Consider the following 22,505-nt stretch of genomic DNA (forward strand, 5'->3'; position numbering starts at 1 on the left):
AGCCACGTGGGGCGCGGCTCCGGCCCGCAGTCAGGCCCGCCCGCCACACCCGAAGCCCGGGACGCGGGGCTACTTACTGACCGACAGGTAATTCCTCCCACCCCACCTGTAACAATAAAGTGTCAATTTTCAAATGTGAAATGTCTATGGATGCCCGTGGGTATTACGTCACGTGTCTCACACACACACACACACACGCAGACACAGGGGCTTGGCGAACGCATCTTTTGAATCCATCTGGCGTATTCCCCGACCCCCGCCGCTTCATTGCTCTTTCATGCAAGTGACCACAAACAGTGGATCTAAATCCGGCACATTTCGAGGTCAAACGATGCAGCAAACAGAACTTGACCTCGGACAATATGCCTCTGTCCACTCACCATCCACGTCAACGTGCGTACACACTGCGTTTTGCTTGATGCAAGTTCATAAATCTTTATCCCAGAAGCTTCCGCGCTCCCTCATCTAACACTTACAGAAAAGACAGGACATCCGGATGCGTCTGTGCCCCCCATCATCGCCACACCCCCTCGTCCCTCAACACACACGCAACAGCTGTAAGAGCAAGGAGATCGTGTTTTTAAAATTCCATCGGTTCACGTAGGCACAGAATCGGAAGCAGCTCCAACATGGACATCAAGTAAAAAATACCAGTTTTCCAAAGTCTGTAATTATGTATTTACACAAATTACATAATCCTGTATGTATTTACATACAATTACAGATTATCAAGTAAATAACACAATGTTGTGTTAATGAGATGAGATCGAATGAAAACCATAAATGGAAGCCGTCCACTTATCCACAGAACAGGACTTGGCAGGGACAGGTGCCCCAAGGTACCTGGCACGTCGGCACCGCCTGGGGACATTCGCATGACAGATGGGGGGGGGTCAGTCCGTGCCTGTTAAGTCTGTGACCAAGGTGCAGTGTTGGCACAAACGACATAGCGGTTTGGCTGGCCGGGCTTGTGTTTGTCAAAACTGGACCCATCATTCCACAGAGGCTTGAGCAGCCACCCACGGCCTTGGGTCCCTTATGACAAGAACCAGTTGCAAAGCCAGGAGCTGGGGCGACTCACTCTGTGGCCCAGCAGGACAGCGCCCGCGCCAAAACCCTGAGCCATCTACTCTCCCAGAACACTTATGTACAGAAATTGCATAAGTCAGTATTTATTTATTTACAGACCATTACAGTTTATCATATCAATTGCCAAAAGCATATAACATTTTGTTTTTCTTTTTTCAAAAAAAAAAGTAACCAAAACAAAATAACTCCAAAAGTCGACATTAAAGTAGCATTTTCTTAGGAATGCATGGAGAGTTTAGTCTTTTTCACAAATTGTTTTCTTTCTTTTAGGCTGATTAATCTAGCATCTCATGCTACTCTAAGATTACTTTTGGCTATTTCCTAAAATCAATTTCTCCGGTGCTAAATATTGTACCTATGACATCCTAGAAACTTGATTCTTCCCTGTGATCAGATGTTTAATGTTTTTCAGCCAACAATATTAAATGCCTTTTGGAAAAACTAAAGCCTGAATATGTGCACATTTTAGCAGCAGCAAAGGGTTAAATAATAAATAAGAATACTACCTCTTGGAATTAAATGCAGTTTCTGTTAAGAAAGTTTAAAAAAAAAAAAACAAGAAAATAAACGAAGAGGACATTCTGACTTTTACCACAAATCAGCTATTTTACATTGCTTCTGTCCCCTCCCCCCCAGCATATTTCTTAATTCCAAATGTTGGACTTAGTTTTTCTTTAATGCACATCAACAGGAGGCCATGTCCGTTCTGCCCTTTGGACCAGAGATGGGCCCCCGGCGCTCATGACAATCAGCCATGTGCTTCTACTTCGAAACAGCTTTGACTCACCAGTGGCATACTTTTACTTTTCATAGAGAATGTGCATCAGAGCAAAACAAAGTTGGAATATTAAATTTTAAAATTAGTTACATAAATCCCAACACATTTTTTAACTGTCACTTTCAATTTCCCACACAAATGGCCAGAAAGTGTTATATGTGGTATGAGAATTTGTTATAGATTTCTTTTTCTTAAATATTGCTTTAAGAATTTGGCTCTTTTCTCCTTAGTATATAGTAAGAAATAATCTCCCTTGCCCAAGGGCAAGTTTCAAAATTATTGCTACTAAAGAAATATGTATTCTTATGCTTTTCAGCATAAAATGTTATAAAAGCCTTGTAAAAGATAATCTATAGAGTAACCTCCCCTCTAAAAAAATTGAGTGCTTGTGAAGACCATTTTAAAAAACAAAACGCAGTCAACAAATATATACTTTCCCCCTCATTGTCAGGATTGATGGAGATTTATTAGTTTCATTTTGCAAGTTTTACTTGAAGGGTGCTTTTACCAGGTATTATGACAGGTCACACCGAAAGCAATTTTCTATAAAAGAGGTTACAATAACCCCTATGGTACTTGTGTAATTTCATATTTGAGAGCCAAGTGCACAAATAAAAAGTTTATAAGAATTACCCTGTTGTTCTGACTCTGATTCTTGCCCCCTAAAAAAAAAGAAAAATCTGTGCCAAGTAAGCTTTTTTTTTGTTTTTTCCTTTTTGAGAATTCTAATCCAGTACAATGTTTGATATGAGTCCTGTTGTTCTGGAGATCGACTAAAATAAAAGCACTGTTATTGTTTAGCTTTGGTATATTCTGCGATACATTTAGACAAGTAGAATATATACCAACCCTTATATTTTCCAACCGTGAAGTTACAATGAGGGAGGAAGTCACTTATGAGAGAGGAAATATTACAGACACAGAATAAAAGTTTGAGACCCAGTTTATCTTTAATCCTCTGGGATAAGCTATGGAACAAGCAGTCTGAAGAGTGGACACTCAGTGTCATGAACGGTATGCATCAGTTTACAATAACACGGGCACAAAAGCGATTGTCGCCTTTAGGACACTAGGGCCATCTGAGTGTCTCGCATCCATGCACGCCACGTTCGCTGCATGAATATGCCACAGGTTTGTAGCGGACGTTGCCATTTAATGCCTACAGAGCCTAAAGCTTCCAAAGTGCCTATCTGGCCTGTACATATTTCATTAAAAATAAACTCTATAGAATAAATAAATATATAAAATAAATAAAATGTTGCCTTTGGAATTTCTATAAATAAATTTAACTTTTTTTCTTTTTTTTTCTTTTTTTTTTTAACTAAGAGGTCTTTGCTTTAAATTCACTGGGATGACACCCGTGACAATGAACCGAGAAAGTCCTGTCGGTCAGACCGCACCCTCCTGCCTGTGAAAATGCAGCGGGGCCCGCCTCGGGCCGCCAGCCAGATCCCGATGCATCCAGGTGTGCCAGCTCTGCTGATGAGGATGAAGGACAAGAGACCGGACGGGAAAGCGCATCTATCCCCACATGCATCGGCTGGTCCTCTCTGCTCCCTCCTCTCCGCAGCCCCACTCACCCCCTCACCCTGCGGCCTCCTGCCTTCTGCTCTCCACCCACCCAGCAGCAGCGGGCAGGGGGTCCCGAGAGAGGACGAGCCTGGAGAACAAAATCAGCATGTCCCCTCCACGCCTCCGTCAGACTATGCATGCGACAAAGTTTGGCAACAGTGGAGCTGATGTGATGACACAGCAAATCAATAAGAACCCACCGCGTGAAACCTTTATAGTGGTTACTTTTTTAAGGGCTCAAGTGAAGAAATGGTCTTTGTCAACTTTGGCTTAGGATACCCTTATAGAGTTCGGGTACTTTGTCGGGGTCCACTGGTCTGGGTAAAAAATGTGTGAATTTCTGGTGCCGTTTAGTCCTCGTTCCTTCTCTGGGGGTCCCGTCCTTATTTAACGCGACATAGAACCGCCTTCCAGTGTCCACGTGTTTGTACAGATTCGAGGAGTACGTGTTATACCAGTTTTCTTCAAACTGTTCTCTGAATACACACTCTTGGGTTAGTTTTTCCTGTTGAAAAACAAAAGCAAATATTTTGCAAAAATTAGCTACTTTCCGTACCGAAAGCAATTGCTACATAACATAACTGGTGACAAAATACCAATTTTAACCCACTTTAAGTGCACTTTGCAAAAACTGCTTACCTCTATAAATTTAACTACCTCCTAATTTTTTTTCATAATGATTAAAGCACAAAAGAGTCTAATTTTTTCTACTTAAACTTTTCCACATGCCAATTATCCGAATGAGTCAGCAGGCAAAGGCAGCTAACGCCATGAGCTGTTCCCTTTTTCACCACAGCAATTAGGATGGTGACCAGCCTGGGGGGAGGGCCTCTTCGAAGAAAGAGTCTCAGAGCACTGCTTCATCTTCAGCGTATTTTTCAGAAAGTCCTTGCCACACAGACCAACATCACCAGTGACGTCAGCGATTTTCTGCCCTTTGAAGCAGTGGAGGTTATTCATTACACTAGAAGAGTGGTTTTCAAACTTCAGTGTGCAGAAGAATCACTTTGGGATGCTTTTTTTAAGTGTAAATTTCCAATCCCCAACCTTTTAAAATTCTGATCCGGAAAGTCTGGAAATATGCATTTTGAACAGGCCTTGTGGAATTCTGATGCAGCCACTCTTTGGTCCACATTTTGAGATACGATGCTTTCTATCAGGACTGGGTCTTCCTGAGTACAAAGATGTAAAGACAAACATCCTAGCCCTCCTGCTTCCTTGAACTTAGAAGAACCACCACACACTCCCCCCCAGTTTAAAAGCAGAAAGGTTCCACAGTTTCATAAATGTATTACACTTCGCCCTCCACCAGAGCTTTAGGAAAGCCTGGGTTCCCTGGAACCCCATAACCTAGGGCCCCTGCAGCCGCGTGTCTCGAGGGCAGTAAGGACCAGAAGCGATGCACACGTCACACCCCAGACCGTGAACTCATTCCAGGCACAAACACGTGCTTCTAGCTGCGCCTGGAGAAGTGAGGCAGTGGGGTGGACCAGCATCTTGTTCTTCTCACCACGTTGAAACTTTAAGATCAGCACCTTCCCAGATGGCAGTGTTAAAAAATAAACACTAAAATGACGTTTGAAAACATTCCCCTTGCTCTTGCCCACCTGGCCCCTTACGTAAATAAGAAAACCTACAAATACATGTCCACGCACAGTTACACACTTGAGGACACAACTTAGTGCACTGATTCACAGTCAGCCGGGCAGAAGGCATCATCTCCAGCTGCCGTGGTCACGTCGGGAGAGCGAGGGTGGGGACGGGGGGCGTGTCAAGCTGAGGATGCTGAAAACCAGCGGCCAGCGTGAGCTGGCTTCCCCACATCACTCCTCCGTTCACGGAAGGCTTAAACCACCCAGAAACACAGGGGACCTGCACCTCCTGGGAGCTGCTCTTCTAGGTCAGGGGTCCCCAACCCCCGGCCACCGACCGATACCGGTATTGGCCCGCGGCCTGTTAGGAACCAGGCTGCACAGCAGGAGGTGAGCGGTGGGCGGCGAGCGAAGCTTCATCTGCCGTCCCCATCCTCCCCCATCGCTCGCATCACCTCCTGAACCATCCCCCCGCCCAATCCGTGGAAAAACTGTCTTCCACGAAACCGGTCCCTGGTGCCAAAAAGGTTGGGGACCGCTGCTCTAGGTGATCAAAATGTACTGAGCAGGTTGGTAACAAACTCTTATCTCCTTGGACCAGTCTCTGCTAAGTGAGCTGAAACAAGGGAAAGGAACAACAGCAACCAAAAGCATCGAGCAGGACAGAATGATGGGGAAACTCTGGACAGCTGATGCTGGGTTTATAGGGACAAGGTGTGTTGCAGGGGGCGAGTGGCACCTGCAGCTCCCCTCCCCTGGGCGCTAGCAGAGAAGCCCCTCACCTCCCTCCACGAGCAAACCTAGAGGAAACCCCCTGTGCTGGGGAGACCAGGCTGAACGTGATTTCTGTTTCATCTCCATTAAAGCGGACAAAATAAAAATAGTGTGTTAAAAGACTTTAACAGCTATTTCAGACTTTACTTCCATCTGTACAATAAATATTCTCCCCACAGACAAGATTATTCCTGGCTTAAAATATCTGGTTTGAGTTTGCAGTGATTAAGTAAATTTTCTAAACAAGCGATGTTCATTTATTTTCTACTTAATAAAGGTGGACCGAAGTATGGAATTGTAGAGCCTTCAGTTCTACCAAGGAGATGAAAAACGAATTCAAATTAAGCTTTCTTTTTCTCAGCAGGAAATCACTTTACCTGACAGATACTTTGTTTAAAAATTAAGGCTCTCCCTCCTCCTTCTGGACCCCAAGGTATGGCCCAGCTTCCATCTGCTTTGTATACAAGTCGCACCTGCAGGGCGATGGCCTTTCACGGATCGGGAGGAGACATGGCCACCTCAGGGTCTGCACACCATGAGGGGCCTGGCTTTGGAGCCACAGCCCCTGCTCCGGCAGCCTCACCTGGAGCAGGTCAGTGTCAGCACCTGAGGCGAGGACATCACAGGTGCGTGGCCGGGGATCGGCACCCGGCGCCCAGGACATGCCCCCAGTCACCATGGGTGCTGTAGACACTGGTGACGTCAGAACCTCTCAGAACTGGAGCCAACCTCAGCCAACAGGTATTGCAACTTTCCCCAGAAAACGCCCGGGACAGGGGAGCCCAGAAGGGAGGTCACCTGCCCCAGACCCCGCACCTTCCACTTCTCACTAACGGAGGGTTCCTCCAGACCCCCCGTCCGTCCAGGGACTTCCGAGGCCCCTTCCAAAGGGCCGGGCGGGGGGCTCCATGGACCACGCTCTGGAACTCGGTGCAGCCCCTCTGATTCTGACAATCACATGTGCTGCTTTTCTTCTTTACCTCAAAATGCAAGTTTTTAAAAACACTATTCATTTTGCAGGTGGAACGGGTGGAGGTGGAGAGAAAACAGAGCGGATGCACAGAATTCGGCAGTGTGAAGGACGCTGCACGCTAAGACTGAAACACTAATGAGTCCAGTATTGAAGATAAGCCTCAATTCACATGTTTTGGGGGTATTGTCAGTTTGCGGGGAAAAAAAAAAAAAAACCCTTTTAAAAAAGTTGAACCAGGTTAAGAAACTGAACTAACCTTTTCATTGCTCAGCAAACATGGCTCTGTTCCCCTTATGAGGCTGCTGTAACATCGTTTACACACACAATATAACGCTCTAGGCAACGTGGAAAACGAAGTGAACTGTTCCACGTAGAATGGTGTCATCTACAGACAGCAGCTTTTGTGATGGTTAAGAGTTCAGTCCTCTCCTTCACGGGAGGGTTGGATAACCTCAGTTAACTAGTGAAATGAGGCCGTGCAGACATTACATTGCAAAACCCCTGATCCAGTTCAGCTCCTGTAATTATTACACAAGGGGTATAACGCCACTCAGATAAACCTGCAGACCTTAAAAAAATTTTTTAATTTAAATGATCATAAAAATTAAAGACCCTGATACCTTTCTATACCATGTATATGCTTTCAAATAATTTCTTCTTGCTATTTGGGTTTATGTTAATGTGTGATTTTTGTTTCAGACAAAGGTAGACAAAGCAGCAAGATTTACAGAATTAATCTCTTTATGATTAGACTTTAGTACTTAGCGATAAAATACTTAGTTGAGGTGAATATATTTATGTTACATATTTGTACTCCAAAGTGATTTCTCTAAATTAAAAATAAGAAAGTGAATGCAAATTGGGACAGCAAAAAAATATATTAAGCTGTATTCTTATATATACACAGAGGAGAAAAAAACAGTTCCTGCCTTCAAATAAACTATACACTTTAGAATTATAGAACTCAGATGTTTTAAAACTCACCACATGTTTCCAATGCAGACAGTTTATAGAGTATTCCACTATAAAGTGATCAATTCTTCTTTTATTGTATTTCCATGTTTTAATATTTTTGGGGGGATTATTTAACTATAGCTGTTTATGGCATACCTATCTTTGAACTGCTGGATTATGTCACTCAGCTTGGGTGGAGAATGTGGATTTAATTCAAAAGTCTCCTAAAGCCCATGCTTTGGAACAAAATCTGGTGAATGTCAGCAACTGTGGAAACCCCTTTTCATTTTATATCATCAAATTCTGAACAGTGGGAAAAACTGAAATTAAAACTTCAAAACTTTTACCAATCCTATTAAAACCAAAGTATGAGATAATAATGTGAAAATTATAGTATACCCCAGAGAATGTTTAGGAATGTTATACGACATAAACTCATATGGACACTAATCTTAACTATTTGACAATTGGAAAATGTGTAATCCACATGGGCGTTACCATGCCTGATTCCCATCTGTACCCATTTAAAAACTGAAATCAGAAGTTTTCAAAATTTGAGATTCAAGAGTCCTCATTGAAAATGTATAGACTTATGCTGCTATTTTAAAACCTGATTTCCATTTTTATACATATAAACATATGGTGTAGCTTTAACCATACCATCCAAATGGTTGCTTGTGTTCAACTCAATGGGTTGTTTGAACTCCCTGCATAAACTCACAACACATAAATCCCAAGGTCAGAAACTGCCTTGATAGAGTTCCCGAACCTTTTATAAGTTACTGATTTGATGTACTCGCTCGTTCTCTGCCTACCGTTTACCCCAGTCATGGTATTTAAACCTCCCGTAACTACAATTACTCGTAGAGATGTACCTTCCTCATTAATAATCTAGCAGTAAAGTCTTAATGGGAATTGTTGCAAGGATCGCGGTGATTAAATATAATGACGAAAGGATCATTAATAAGAAGCTAGGTATTTTAACGCTTCTCTCCTGGGAGAAGTCCCCAAACAGAAAGCAACAAACACACAGAACAGGCAGGAAGGCACTATTTCTCATTTTATTAGACGCTCCATTCAGATCCAGCCCCCTTAAGCCCTCAACACGCCTCCCTCAAGGCCCATTTTTCAAAACCTCTTTAAAATCCCTACCATTCCCAACGGGCCTGCTTTTACACCCATGATCCTGGCCATCAAAACTGCCACTGGAATTGTGGGAACAGTTGAATCAGTTGTGTCTGGTCAACGTACACAAACGAAGCAAGTGGGCGGGCAGCGTTTGTCTCATCAAATACACAAAAAAATAAGAATTCCTACGTTCTCTCCACTCCTCCCCCACCAAACCAGACAAAGCAAAACAGAATTCAGCTTCGCTCCAGAAGCTGCATACTTAGGTGTACCTGTGGACTCGAAGGTAGGGCCCAGTCTGAATCTGGAGGAACACACCGACATTTCCTATGGCGTGGGCTCACCAGCCATGTGGTACCCACCACACAGCCAAGGACAGAGCCTGCCGCGTGTACCACAGGGCAGACCGGACAACTTAGAGGCTGTCCTTAGCAGCCACCCTAGAAACAGACATTTGTTTAGCAAATCAAGTGAGCTCATAAACTTGCAATACATGTTCAGAGATGGAGCCCCACAGGGGAAAGAAAATCCTGCCCAAGGTTGAACAGAATTCAAACGGAGAAGTTTAATATTCACTTTATGAAATATTTTTGCTTCTGCCAGTGGGTAGACTACGCACATTTGGTGCTTCTGCCGAGAGCCCTACAGGAAAAGCTCGTGAAGTTTCTCTTAGGGTCTTAGAGCACAGGTAACATTTCTTATCATAAATGATCATCTGATAAGAGAAGTAAGTCATTCAGCGACCACTTAAAATGCACATCAGAGATTTGCAAAAGCTGAAAAAACTTCAAGCTAAATATTTATTACTCTTTGTAAAAACTGAAAGTAGAAGGACAGACCATGGAGGAGACTGGACAGCTTCAAGGCTGGGAGGTGGAATGAAGGAAATAATTCCTATTATTAAGGACACCAGGCAGAGACAATGGAACCCAACCACCTTGTCTGTAGGATAATCAGCAGGCGCACCGCAGGAGGGAGAATCGAAACAGAAACACGTACCAGAGATCTTCTATGGTAGACAAAGCAGGCTGAATTCAGGCCTTGAGTGCAGAAATAAAATTAGAGAAACTGAAAGATTAACAAAGATAATGGCAAAGTAAGCGCAAAGGCAATTTCTGAAGAACTAAAAGATTCACAGAATTTCTATGGTAAAGGAATGTCAACCTCCTACAGACACACACACAATGGGGTTGATTAGCCACCCTGGGCCTCAAGCTCCTTCTCTGTGAAGAGAGGGGATTGGACTCAGGGATGTCCAGGGTCTCTCTGAGTCTAAGGCTGAATGATCCGGCCTTGGAGCATCCAGTATGGAGGCCTAGCCACCCACAATGACTCGGGAAGGACGCACTGACCAGGAAATGGAAAAGAAGCTGCAGTGTTGCTGGAAAATAAGGGAAGAAACACGCCCAAATGTGCCGCCTCCGTTACCTCTGCAGAGACGGAGAGCTAAGTAATGCTTCCAGAAGCAGCCAAGCGGGGAGGCTGCTGTTTCGGGGAAGAAAGGACGGGGAAGAAGACACGGCTTCGGCACAAGGGGCCCCTCCTTCCCTCCCTGGGAGACCGACAGGATGTCCCCCGGTGTTGGCCTCAAAAAACACGGCTCACAAATGAACGTCTGCCTGACCAACAAACCCTACGCCATCAGCTGCCCGAAGAGGACTTACTGGGAAGAAAAACCAAATCCTGTAGGAAAACAAAAAGTTATCAAAGTCATAGAGCGCCCAGAGCTGGAGGCAAAGTTGGACGTGTGCACAAGGCAGATAAAAGGCAACGCTGAAGAGAAGTGACACCAGGGCTCCGGAATTTCTCAGACACCCAGCCACACCCCCCTCCGAGGCGCACAGAGAAACCCCAAGTGGGCTCACGAGCACATGCGTGTCTCTGGCACCTCTCGACTCCCCGGGGCCCCCACCTGCCCGCCACCAGCTCCAGCTGGACTCGCGTCAGCTGTCTCTGGAACCAAACTCTTCCTCCCAGCCCCCGCCTCGCGCTGGAGAAGTGGCCCCACGCTCGTGGAAAGTGACCGGTACTGCTGTCCCTTCCTCACACGCGGGTGGCTGTCCCATTCTCTCAGGGCCCCTCTGCGAACGGCCCACTTCCAGGACGAATCCGAGCTAATGCCATTGGCCAGTCTGCCTGCTCCCCCGAGGCACCAGAGCCATACACCAACGTGGGCCGCTTCCAAAGCAGCACCTTCACCCTGAAACACCGAGTCCGGGGGTGGCCACTGCGGTGCTGCCACAGCCTAGTGACTTCACCAACACGTGGGCATGAGAAATCATGCTCACCATCACCACGATGGGAACGAAGCCCTTAATAAGCAGTCCAACTTTTTCATTTAATTAAGTGGGTAAAATAATAATGTGCTGCATTTGAGAAGAAGGTGTATAAAATTAACCTCAACAAATAAAGCTTTATGGTTAACGTTTTCAAGTATAATGCAAGGGGCGCCATAGTTCGATCTGAAGGGACATGTTTATTTACTGTCACAGACTGTGTCCTGAATCTTAACTTCTGAATTCAGACTTGCAAGAAGCACCATTTCCGTGCGCCTCCATGCAGGCGTCTCCTTCTGGGGCCACACTTAGCCCTGACGGAGGCGAAGGAGCAGCTGCACAGCCCCCGGGGGCCAGGACAGCACTGGCCGCATCCTGGGCCCCGTCTCCACTGTCCTCATTACCCTGGTCCCTAGGCCCAGCCCAGCCAGTCTGAGGAGGATGCCCAAGGCTGCACAGCCCACGAGCCACGGAGCTAGCGTCGCAGGCCCTGCGTTGCCCCTACTCCACACCGCACCTCCAAGTTCAAACTCTTCAGGATGCAAGTACAGGCTTGAACCTTCCATCGAAACACAGCAAACTGAAAATCTACTCAAAAGACAGGGAGAGAAAGAAAAGGAATACAAGCCACCCCAGAGGGTCCAGAGAAAACGACCTGCCACACAGCGATTCATAGGGAAAATGGAAGAGAGGGAGGGAGGGAGGGCGGGCAGGGAGGAGCCTTGGGCTGGGAGTAGACAGCAAGCGTGTACACACGTTCAGGGCAGTGTGGCAGCCACACGGACAAAGCCACTCCCGGCCACGGCAGAGCCAGCCCAGCGCGCACCGGGCAGGGTGCCCTTGGCATGACCTTGGCAAGTCCGAGCTCACAACACTGCACTGAGCCGTGGGCGGTTCCCCACAAAGGAAAAGCAGACTGCAGCAGAGAGCTCTCTGAAAAATCACAACAACAAAAGATGGAGGAAGGAGGGGATGCATTTATGTCAGGATTGTAAGCATTCATGGAGCCCTTTGCGGGGCTCCACTCAAGCCAGAACCTCTCCGTCCTTGGGGAGCCTCGGCGGCGGGGTGCTGGGAAGGCAGACACTCTTCTCAGCCGCCTGCAGGGATGCTGCGGGGCGCCCAGGTCCAGGTCGACGGACAAGCAGCGGACAAGCCAGTCCTGGCGGGGCTGGGGGGGGGGTGCGGCCCCGGGGCGAGCAGGTGGGGCTTTCTCTGGGAGGGGGTGTCTCCCGGGCTGGACACGGAGCAGCAAGGCTGCAGCACCCCCGGATGGCAACGATGATGACAGTGGAGGACCCTCCAAATGTCAGTGTCGTGGCCTCTGGCAGCAGCTGAGAGAAAGAGAAGCAGAGCCAGGACCGCTGGGGGTGGAGGGGGAGTAAAGACGGCAGAATCAGGCTCCTCCCGGCAGCCACGGCTCCAAAGCCTGCAGCCCTGAAGCTGCTTTCACGCCAGCCTTTCCCTCCGCGGGACCACCTGCCTACTTTTCTCCATCTCCTCTGTGAGTTATCCTGACGTCTCCTCCCAGGCCAGGGATGAAGCTCCCTCCCCCATGCTCCCCAAGGCCTTTCTGTATACAATTCTGTCACAACACCAATCACACCAAATTATAAGCCTTGGTTTGCGCGTCTGACTGCCCCCCAAAGCTGCAAGGTCACCCCAGGAGAAAACAGCACTTACCTGCACGGGGTGTTGTGTGTGGATCGGGGCCCTGCACCACGGCTCCCGGGGAAACACAGGGTGAGGGTCCCGTGAGCCTCTGCTCATGACATTTTTGTCAACCAATCAATACATGACCTTGTTTTACATCTGTTTCTGTTTCAAGTTAATAGTGTTGGTTCATTAGCCGTGGACGCAGGCAGTGACTTAGGCCGACGGAGGCTCCTCTGAGGTGCGTGTATCCTCCGTGAGGCTCGCCCAGCCTCCTGCACTTGGGACACCAAACAGCATCTCAGCACTCGGCCCCGGGGGCATTCTAACCAGCAAAACCACCACCAAAAGCACAGAAACGTGAGACCCGTGGCAGAGAGGGCGCTTGCTCACGGGGCCTCAGCCAGGAGCTGCCCCCTCGAGATGGGGCCTCAGCCAGGAGCTGCCCCCTCGAGACGCGGCTCCTGCTTCCCTGTGCAGGCGTGCAAGCGACACGACTGCGGGGTCACGCACCAGCTGCAGCCAGCAGACAAACGTGCGCGCACGCAGCCTGCAGTCACGAGGGCCAACTGTACTCCTGGCACCTACGGAAGGGCCGGCCCGTGTGAGCAGTGACACGGTCACGTCCCCTGGCTTTGCGAAAGCAAACGAGTGTGCAAGCGAGGGGAGCCGAGTGTGGCGGGGAGCGTGCGGGGAGGTGGCGACCGGAAGAAGCGGAAGCCCCGCGTCCCCACCATCCAAGCAGCGGCCTGGCTCTGCGTGCCCGACAGACGACCCTCTGCAAAGAGACGCGATGTGCGCAGGGTGCAGGGAGGGGCGGACCGGAGCACGAGCTCAGGGAGGGTTCGGCCCGGAGACCCCGGACCCTAAAGAAAGACCCTCCCTGCGCACTGAGCGCAGCCCCGGGTCCTGGAGCCTCTCCTCCCACACGGGCCTACTGGGCCCAGCTCGTGAGCTTCGACCATTAAACCGGGTCCTTCCCGAAGCCCGCGAAGACCTGTGCTGGGTGACTCCAGCCATCACTAACTTGCGAGGTTTTCCACGCACCTCAGACCATCAGGGGAGGCAGCTCCGCTGCTTAACAACGGAAACGTAACTAAACTTAAATAAATAAGTAGATGCGTTTTTTAAAAGATGATTTTCCACTAATTAACGGCCCGGAGTATAGATGCTAAGGAAACAAATGAACCACTAAATAGAAACTAGGCTACTAGAAAGAAACAGTTGTTTCAAAGTCCTATCTGTGAAGACGAGACTACAATCCTGCTCTAATACGGGGTTATTTCTGGCAAAAAAAAAAAAAAAAAATATATATATATATATCTTTTATTCACAAAAACGGATGGCCACTCATGCATATGTATCAGGCAAGATTTACTAATTCACCTGTGTTCAAATAGTCCTTACGTACTCTGTTACCTTGACTCAGTCGCTAAGCCCCTAAACTCTCATTCCCATCACCTCTAGAACAAGGACACTCTGAACGAAATCAGCTCACACAGCAGAGGATGCTCTTCTGAGGCGCTGCCCTCCTGTCTTCAAAGTCACCACTTGATCCTCTGAACGCTGGCAACGTACACTAGCAATTGAAGGCCTTGCTCTATCACCCGAAGTATCTATTTAAAACCGCCCACTTCCAGAGCACGCCTGCCATCAAGGAGATTACTGCACAAATGACCCTTTTCATTTCCTTTACAGGAATGACATTCCTTGGAGACTCGACATACAGGACACGCCTGACCGTCCACCATCAAAGTCATCTGAACTGACACAGCACAACGACAAACTGCTAAGTCCAGTGTGGACAGGCCATCGGGTACGGTGTCCTGTTCCATAACACACACGTTCACTCTGCTTGTTCCAAAGCCCCTCACAAGGGCGCCGCAGCACCTAATGCAAACAACAGGGACCCTCCCTGCCAGGGCCTCCCAGCCCCAGGCGTTTTCACAACTGGCACCCGCGGATCCCAGGAGGATAAAGGACCAAATCTGGGGGCAACACGCTTCCTGGAAGAGCGTTTTCTCTGACCCTTCATTTCATGAAAAAGTAAAGGGATCATTTTAAGGCCACTCTAGACCCTTCAGGTGACCGCGCATAACCGCGTACTGCTGTCCAAGAATGCGCGTGTGTCTCAAGTTACCCCCAGCGCTAAGCAGTACTACTCTCACCATCAGGGCTACTGGGAAGAGAAACGACATCCTTGGAACGTCGGTGAAGGCCAGGTGACACCTGGCTTCCCAGTAATTCGCACCGGAAGACATGGGGGGAGGACCTCCTCCCCCAGGAGCCCTGGGGGACAGGTGTGCCAAGCTCAAAGCCCGGACACTGAAGCGGCATCTCAGCCATCACATCAGACCCACCCTGCTGCTTCACAGTCTATTGGTCTTATAGTCCAGTGTGAATTTTAATATAAATATGTTTTGAATTGCAGTTGCCAAAGAGGCGTAAGGGGTTCGTGTTTGTACATATTCAAATAAGATAATAAAAATAATCTAAGGCAAATGGGGTTCTGAGGATCTGAGATACTTCACCGTTTTCCTCTTACAGAGGTGGACATACTCCTTCATCCTGGGACGGGTGGTCCTTCAGGACCCCTGCTGCTGCCCCCACGGTGGAAACACCACACACGTGGGAACACCGCACACGTGGAAACGCCGCACACGTGGAAACGCCGCACACGTGGAAACACTGCACATGTGGAAACGCCGCACAAGGGACTGCTCTGGCTCACACACGTCCACCCAGTAGAGACAACTGCCCCAGTGTCTGGGGCTTTTTTAAGTTCCTGTGCACTGGAAACACAGTCCAAATCCATCACACCTTGGTTACTGATTACATGCACTCACATAAACCCCATCGGGCCCAGCTGTGTCTCTGGAAACGGAACAACCAACAGCAGCACCTCTGTCAGCGCGGTGGCCAGGCCCCACAGAGCTGGCCTGAGTCCTCGCTCCGGCCCACCGGCCCCCGCGCTCCGGCCCCGGAGCGAGTCACCCCACCCCCTCCCCTTCAGCCGTGACAGTTAAGCAGGGTCCCGCGTGTGGAAGCCCAGGACGGTCAGGAGGACAGCAACATCCTGGGTAGCGCTGTCCGCGAGGGCATGACCGGCTGAACAGCCGGGGTGACGAACCCTGTGTGCCAACTGCTCATGCAGAGCGGGCCTGCAGGAAACAGACAGACTGTAAAGACAGAGTCGGGCTCCTAAGAACTGAATGCAGCGGGAAGGACCAACGGGGAATGAAAGCTCCGGACAGAATACAGTAAGTGCTAAAAGGGGTACAAACCAGAAATCCATGTCATCCTTGTCACCACGTTTACAGATCCCATGCTCTGCTTTCCTGTATTGTTACAGTTTTAGTGATTTTGCTACCTTTTTTTAATGAAAAGGTCAATATCTCTCATTAAATGCAGGCTCCTTGAAACAGATTAATTTTTTTTCAAGGCATTCTTTTTTAAAGAGATATTTATTACAGTCAATTATTCTTGACACATTGAAGTATCTTGATGATACTCAGATAATTAAGATTAAGACCCTAAAAGTAACTGAGCCTTACTTCTAGTCTCTTTGATAAGAACAAAAGTGACAAATATAAACTAATACTCTAATCCTCTGCCCAAGTGTGCACCCAAATGAGTGTGCATGTGAGAGATCTAAAACCCTCCCTAAATTTCACCCAGGCAGGATATTCTAATCTTTACATTTGAAACATTATGTGCCCTTCCTTGTCTGCTCCCCCTTTTCTAAGACTCCTATTCATCCCTCAAGACCCAATTAAGCGCTACCATCCAATTTCCCCAAGCAGTTATTTAAACACTCTTCTGGACTCTCAAGATACTTGTGATTCCTCTAATACAGTGCATTTCACATTGCACTGAATTATTTGTATTTCTCCTACCAGATTTTGAGATACTTGTTGCACTGTCATGCACTTAGCACAATGCTGGGCACATAGTAGGTATACATGTTTGTGAACAAATGAGCAAATGAATGGAGGCATGGATGAATGAACACATGAATACCATAATCAAACTCCATCCCAGAAGTAGAACGACTCAGGTTTTCCTTAAATCATATAATGATACACATCAGCAATAGAGTTTTTCCTATTTCCACAATCTAATAGGATGTCACAATCCCACATATTTTTCTGAAGAAATATTACCCCATTCACCTCTGGCCTTTTAGATCTAATCCTAATGTAAACTTGGAAACAAAAGATCTACATAGATGAAAAGAGAAAAATAATCCCAAAATACATTTTACATTAATTTTTGCTACATTTACACATTCACTTACTTTATAAAAGTGATAGCTATTTCCCCAAATCTATTTACCTTCTTTCCCAATGAGATCAGTCTTTTCAAGTTTTCCCCAATGTTTAGAAACACACCTTTTCCACTTTACTGAGCTTCACACAACTTCATACAAGCAAACTCCTCGGGCTAGTTTCCAGCATATTTAATAACAGTATCGTTGCCTGTTTCTCTCTTTCCTTCTCTCCATCTCATCAGGATGAAAAGGGGACATGTGGGTGTCCCCCCCATTCTCACTGCCACGCCAGGATGACAACCACAAACGCAGTGGAAAGTGACTCCTGGCCACCGAGGAGATGGTCTCCCCCATGCCTCCCCACACCTGCATGAGGTACGGACCACGGGCAAACCAGGCCGGCTGCTCGGAACAGACGGTCCTGCCGCATAACATCATGCGCGGAGAGCACCCTGTGGGCCAGGCAGGCAAGACTCGGGAGCGAAGCCTGGAGAGTCCTGAGATCCAGAGCAGGAGCCATTTGGGCACCTAAGTCCAGCCCTTGGTTTCGCGGATGGGAGGAGCAGGCAGGGCACCCACCGATGTCCTGACGCCCGTCCCCATGCTCACCCAGACACCACCTTCTCCAGCCTCGGCCACTCCCCCTGGGGACAGCTCAGCACGGGGGTGGCAGGGAGGGACCCCTCCCTCCAGCAGGGCCCTAGGGACACGCTGACCTCAAGGGCTGCACCTCCAGGGCCAGTGAAGCCACGAATGAACCACGACGTTCAATCGGCTTCAACCCAACATGTGCGGGGCCCGGGCTGTGGCAGGGCGGGTGGGGGGGGGGGGCGACATTCAAAAGGAAGCTGCAGCCCAGGCCCTCGACACGCTGGGGACACGGCCACACGGCCACACCGGAAGTGTACATTCCTCGCGTGATGACAGAAACACAAACAAAGCATCCCCGGGGCCCAGAGGACAACACAAGAAATGCTGACCAGAAACTAGGGTCCGAGTTAGGGGTGTAGGGAAGGTTTTGCAGAAAAGGCAGCATCTTCACGGAATCTGAAATAAAGAAGGCTGCCTCCGCGGGCACAGGGGGGAGGGGGCGGCAGGGCGGGGGGGAGGGGGCGGCAGGGCGGGGGGGAGGGGGGCCTGACCGCGGCCCATCAGACCGCAAGTGTCCGGAGAAGAGCAACGAGGCGGGCGCGGCCCACACAGGGACAGGGGCAGAGACGACAGAGCAAAGCGGGCCAGCAGCGTGGTTCGGGGAGAGGACGCAGCAAGAAGGGGGCTCGGCCTGCAGAGGCTTGAGGGATCCGAGCGGGAAGGGACCCTCCCATCAGGGTGGGGAAGGGGACGAGCGTAGACGCGAGCCGCCTGAGACGCTTTCCCACGGCGGGAAGCGGTCCTGGTCACGCTGGCCTCCCAGCAGGGCCCTCAGGTGAGAAGGGACGAGAGGGAGAGGGGCCTGTCCCACCTCTGCTGGGTGCAGGCGGAGCTTGAAAGGCCCTAAATCAGGCAGCAGCGCCTCCAGTCCGGCTTCCCTGCCTCCCAGGAGACGGCCTCCCGGCCTGGCTGCCGCCCCGTTGTCAGCGGGGCTCGGCCCAGCGGGGCTCAGATGCGGCCACAGGGAGGCGGGCGGCAGCAGGGAGGGGGCAGGCGGCCCCCGGAAGCGCCCCTGCGCCAGGGACGCAAGGCCATCGGCTGTCCGCGTGGCCCGAGGGCTGAGGTCAAGCAGCATGGCCTCTGTCTACTCACTCATCGCTGCCTTCGGAACGCTTTGCCTTAAGGCATGTTCTATAAAATAACGTAACATATATGAACTACGCGTTACATGTGCAATTTTCAAATAATTTAAGATGCAGTGTTGAGATCCACACTCAAAAAATCTGGAGACCACGGTGATAAACTACAGTCCCTTCCACCCCACCCACAAAAGGTCAGACTGCGACCCAACACAGAAAGCCTTCTACTGAGCCCAACTATGACTGAATTAAATCCACGTTATGGACCTAAAAGTGAAGGAAAAAGTGAGGGGTGACAAAAGGAGAACATCACTTCATGTTTTAAAAATCTAAAAGCTTCCTTACATCTTGAATCTTTGCACTTAAAAGCGTTGACGAAGATAATTTAGAAAGTAAATAACTTCATCTAGACCAAGAACTGTGTTTAAAAAACTAAACTCAATCCTATGCTTAAAAACCTATTTTAAAATAATCCATTCTCTCGAGGAAGCACTTTTTTAAAAAGACAAATGTCTAACAAAATCAATCAATCTACATTCAGATTTTACCAAAGCAGAAAAACCACCCTTGTGTCATGAAAAATGGTGGGTGTTATATTCAAACTATACCATTTATTGTCTCCTGGAGTTTCTGAGTAAAAGTTGGATACTACTCCCAACCCTTGTGTGTGTGTGTGTGTGTGTGTGTGTGTATGTGTGTATTTACCAGTATGTGGATTAAAAAAAAGGATATCTAGAAAAAATTTCTCCTGATTCTACATAAAAATGCCCTTCATTTCTGCCAACAGAGGACTCCAGAACTTCTCCCATTCTGAGCTTCTTTTAATTTTCAACTTTTTGTAGATCCTAGCCAAAGTTCTCATATTGCAGACAATATGGATTAAATCCCCATTTGACCACCAATAATGGCAACAAGAAACTAAAGGCTGACTTCACTACAAATCTTTTGTTGAAAACTCAAGTTATATACAGTAACTGATAACCTAGTATTCACACTCATACCTTTAGCAAAAATGTATCAAGTTCCTACTGTGCAGTAAAGAGATACAAAGTCTGCCCCTCCTCTCAAAGCAGAAGGGGGGGGGGAACAGGGGACTCTTGTTGATTTCTGCCCCCCCAATCCTGGCACCTAGAACCATACCTGGCGGGCTACAGTAAACGCTCTTCTTTGCCTCACCCAAGGAGCTTACGACCCAGTGGAGATGGGAAGTAAGACAGGGGAAGAAAGAAACTCATAACATTTGCAAATAATTATTATATTTTTATATTCTTATTCACATACAAGAATATCTGACAATAATTTCCATCTCCCTTCTCTCTCTACATAATGAAAATCTTATGTAGCTCAGAGAAAGGGTTTATACTCACTGCATGGTCTATTTCTAGTTTTAATTACAATGCTTGGCAAAGCTTGGAAGATCATTTCAATTTGTTTCAAAAATAACTCCCATTCAATACAAGAAGATGGGATTTTTCACAGTTGTGAATTTTGTATTTCCTTGACAATGAAAATGGCTTGGCATATAAATAAAGCATTTGCTTAGAAACTTTGGTCTCGTGAAGATCCAGGGCTGATATCTATTAATAAAAATGAAGTGGTTTTCTTCAAAAAGTGAAAACCTACACTCCCCTTCCCACCACTGTTTCATTTCCATTTATAAGCTAGAGAAAGAGCAGTTCCCAGCAAACGTGAGTCAGGAAGGCTGGCAAGGTCTCTCTCTCATGGTACTTACTGATCCGTACAGCTCCCCCTTCTCGTTCATGCCGAGGTAGAGTCCGCTGTCCACGCCTCGAATGCTGACCAGGCCCACCGCTATACTGATAAACTCCAGGATGCCTGTGAGACCAACAGCAGAGGGAGACAGGTCAGAGCACAGAGCATCTCCCCTGGAGCGTCCACATCCCTGGGAGCATCTCCCCTGGAGCGCCCACATCCCTGGGAGCATCTCCCCTGGAGCGTCCACATCCCTGGGAGCATCTCCCCTGGAGCATCCACATCCTTGGGAGCATCTCCCCTGGAGTGCCCACATCCCTGGGAGCATCTCCCCTGGAGCATCCACATCCCTGGGAGCATCTCCCCTGGAGCGCCCACATCCCTGAGAGCATCTCCCCTGGAGCGCCCACATCCCTGGAAGCATCTCCCCTGGAGCGCCCACATCCCTGAGAGCATCTCCCCTGGAGCGCCCACATCCCTGGGAGCATCTCCCCTGGAGCGTCCACATCCCTGGGAGCATCTCCCCTGGAGCGCCCACATCCCTGGGAGCATCTCCCCTGGAGCGTCCACATCCCTGGGAGCATCTCCCCTGGAGCGCCCACATCCCTGGGAGCATCTCCCCTGGAGCGTCCACATCCCTGGGAGCATCTAAGAGGAGGGCCGCACCTTCACCCGAGAAGTGTCTTCTCTTAAAACCACTGCCCCAAAGAATTGATTTTTCAACTAAATTTTATCTTACAGTAACGAGACAAAAATACTTATCAACACAACACATAACAAAATATTTTTTAAGTAAAAAAGCTAGCATTTACATAGATATGGTAAGAAGTGACATGTCAGTAAACCAATGCACATGTTCTAATTAACTTGAAAGAGTATAATGTAAGAGAAAACTTACTTCCACTTTAACAATGTGAAATTAAGTATCTGTGTATGCCCATGGATTGGAAAAAAAAAGTTCTATTCAGAGACGGGTCTATGCCCCTCATAATAAGAACAGGAGATGCCAACCAAAGACTTGTTTGGTTTACACCAAAAGTTATCCAGCTCTCTATTGTATAACTGTATTGAGCTCCATCTGGAAAACTAAAAAGCCCACACATATCCCAAATACTTCTGCTTAAACAAAGTATTGATTTTCACTGTGCTTATCTAAGCCCCAAAGAGATAGTTAAGCAATTAAGATAACACAATATTCTGGGGAAAAAAAATGCTGATTCCAAAAATGCTCTTGATTTAAAATAGGCATGGAATACTATATCCCAAAATCAAATCAACATAACGATCTTCTTTTATTTCCTTCTTTCATCTTGCTTACCTCACTAAGAATAACAATACCTAAGCTGGGCATAAACCCAGAATTTTATGGTCATACAACAGCAGCTCCAGGTTCTATAACCATATTGTTGTTTTAACATGATTACCCAATGGTACATTTGGGACGATGCTAATATCACTCATGCTCAGCCATTTTCTCCATTTTGTCTTAAAGTGCTACACTTTGTGTAAACCTTGTATTAACACATACCAAATATTGAGTTGTTTTAAAAATATCTCCAAATATTAAAAAATTTACTTACATTTAAGAGTTTAGAAAGAAACTAAGGGTAACACTCGGCTAGAGTCAGTCTCGTGACTCATAGAAAAGCACTTACATGTATTTTTAAACAATTAATTTTGCAACTCTCACAAAATAGACTGTGTTGCAATCACAAGAAGATATGAACTACATAAATCTAATAAAGCAAAGGTTCCAAGGTGATGGACAAAGGGAAAGAGATTTCTTATAAAGAGGTATTCCTAATTCTGTTATAAGCACAAAATGCAACAAATATTTTGAGCTTACAGTTTACAGAATGTCTATCTGGACCTGCAAAACTATGTATTTTAACAGAATGTGAAATAGTGTTGGATAAATATAAAGAGAAGTTACAAATTGCGTTCTGGATCTGATAACCTGTGACTCTCTAGTGAAAAATACATCTGAAATAAGTTCATTACCA

General features: G+C 47.6%; 1 protein-coding gene across 1 annotated transcript in view; it reads right to left on the reverse strand.

The window, feature by feature from the left end:
* Window positions 1-558: 558 nt before the first annotated feature.
* The window catches only part of FGF9 (fibroblast growth factor 9), a 29,592-nt gene continuing 7,645 nt past the window's right edge, over window positions 559-22,505 (reverse strand). Inside the window, exons 2-3 of the mRNA XM_061170975.1 lie at window positions 20,522-20,625; window positions 559-3,944 (exon numbers count right to left, since the gene is read on the reverse strand). Of these exons, the coding sequence (XP_061026958.1) occupies window positions 3,699-3,944; window positions 20,522-20,625 (350 nt within the window). The 3' untranslated portion in view covers window positions 559-3,698. The remainder of the gene's footprint in view (window positions 3,945-20,521; window positions 20,626-22,505) is intronic.

Source organism: Eubalaena glacialis, chromosome 16, assembly GCF_028564815.1.
Source record: "Eubalaena glacialis isolate mEubGla1 chromosome 16, mEubGla1.1.hap2.+ XY, whole genome shotgun sequence".
Classification (NCBI taxonomy): domain Eukaryota; kingdom Metazoa; phylum Chordata; class Mammalia; order Artiodactyla; family Balaenidae; genus Eubalaena; species Eubalaena glacialis.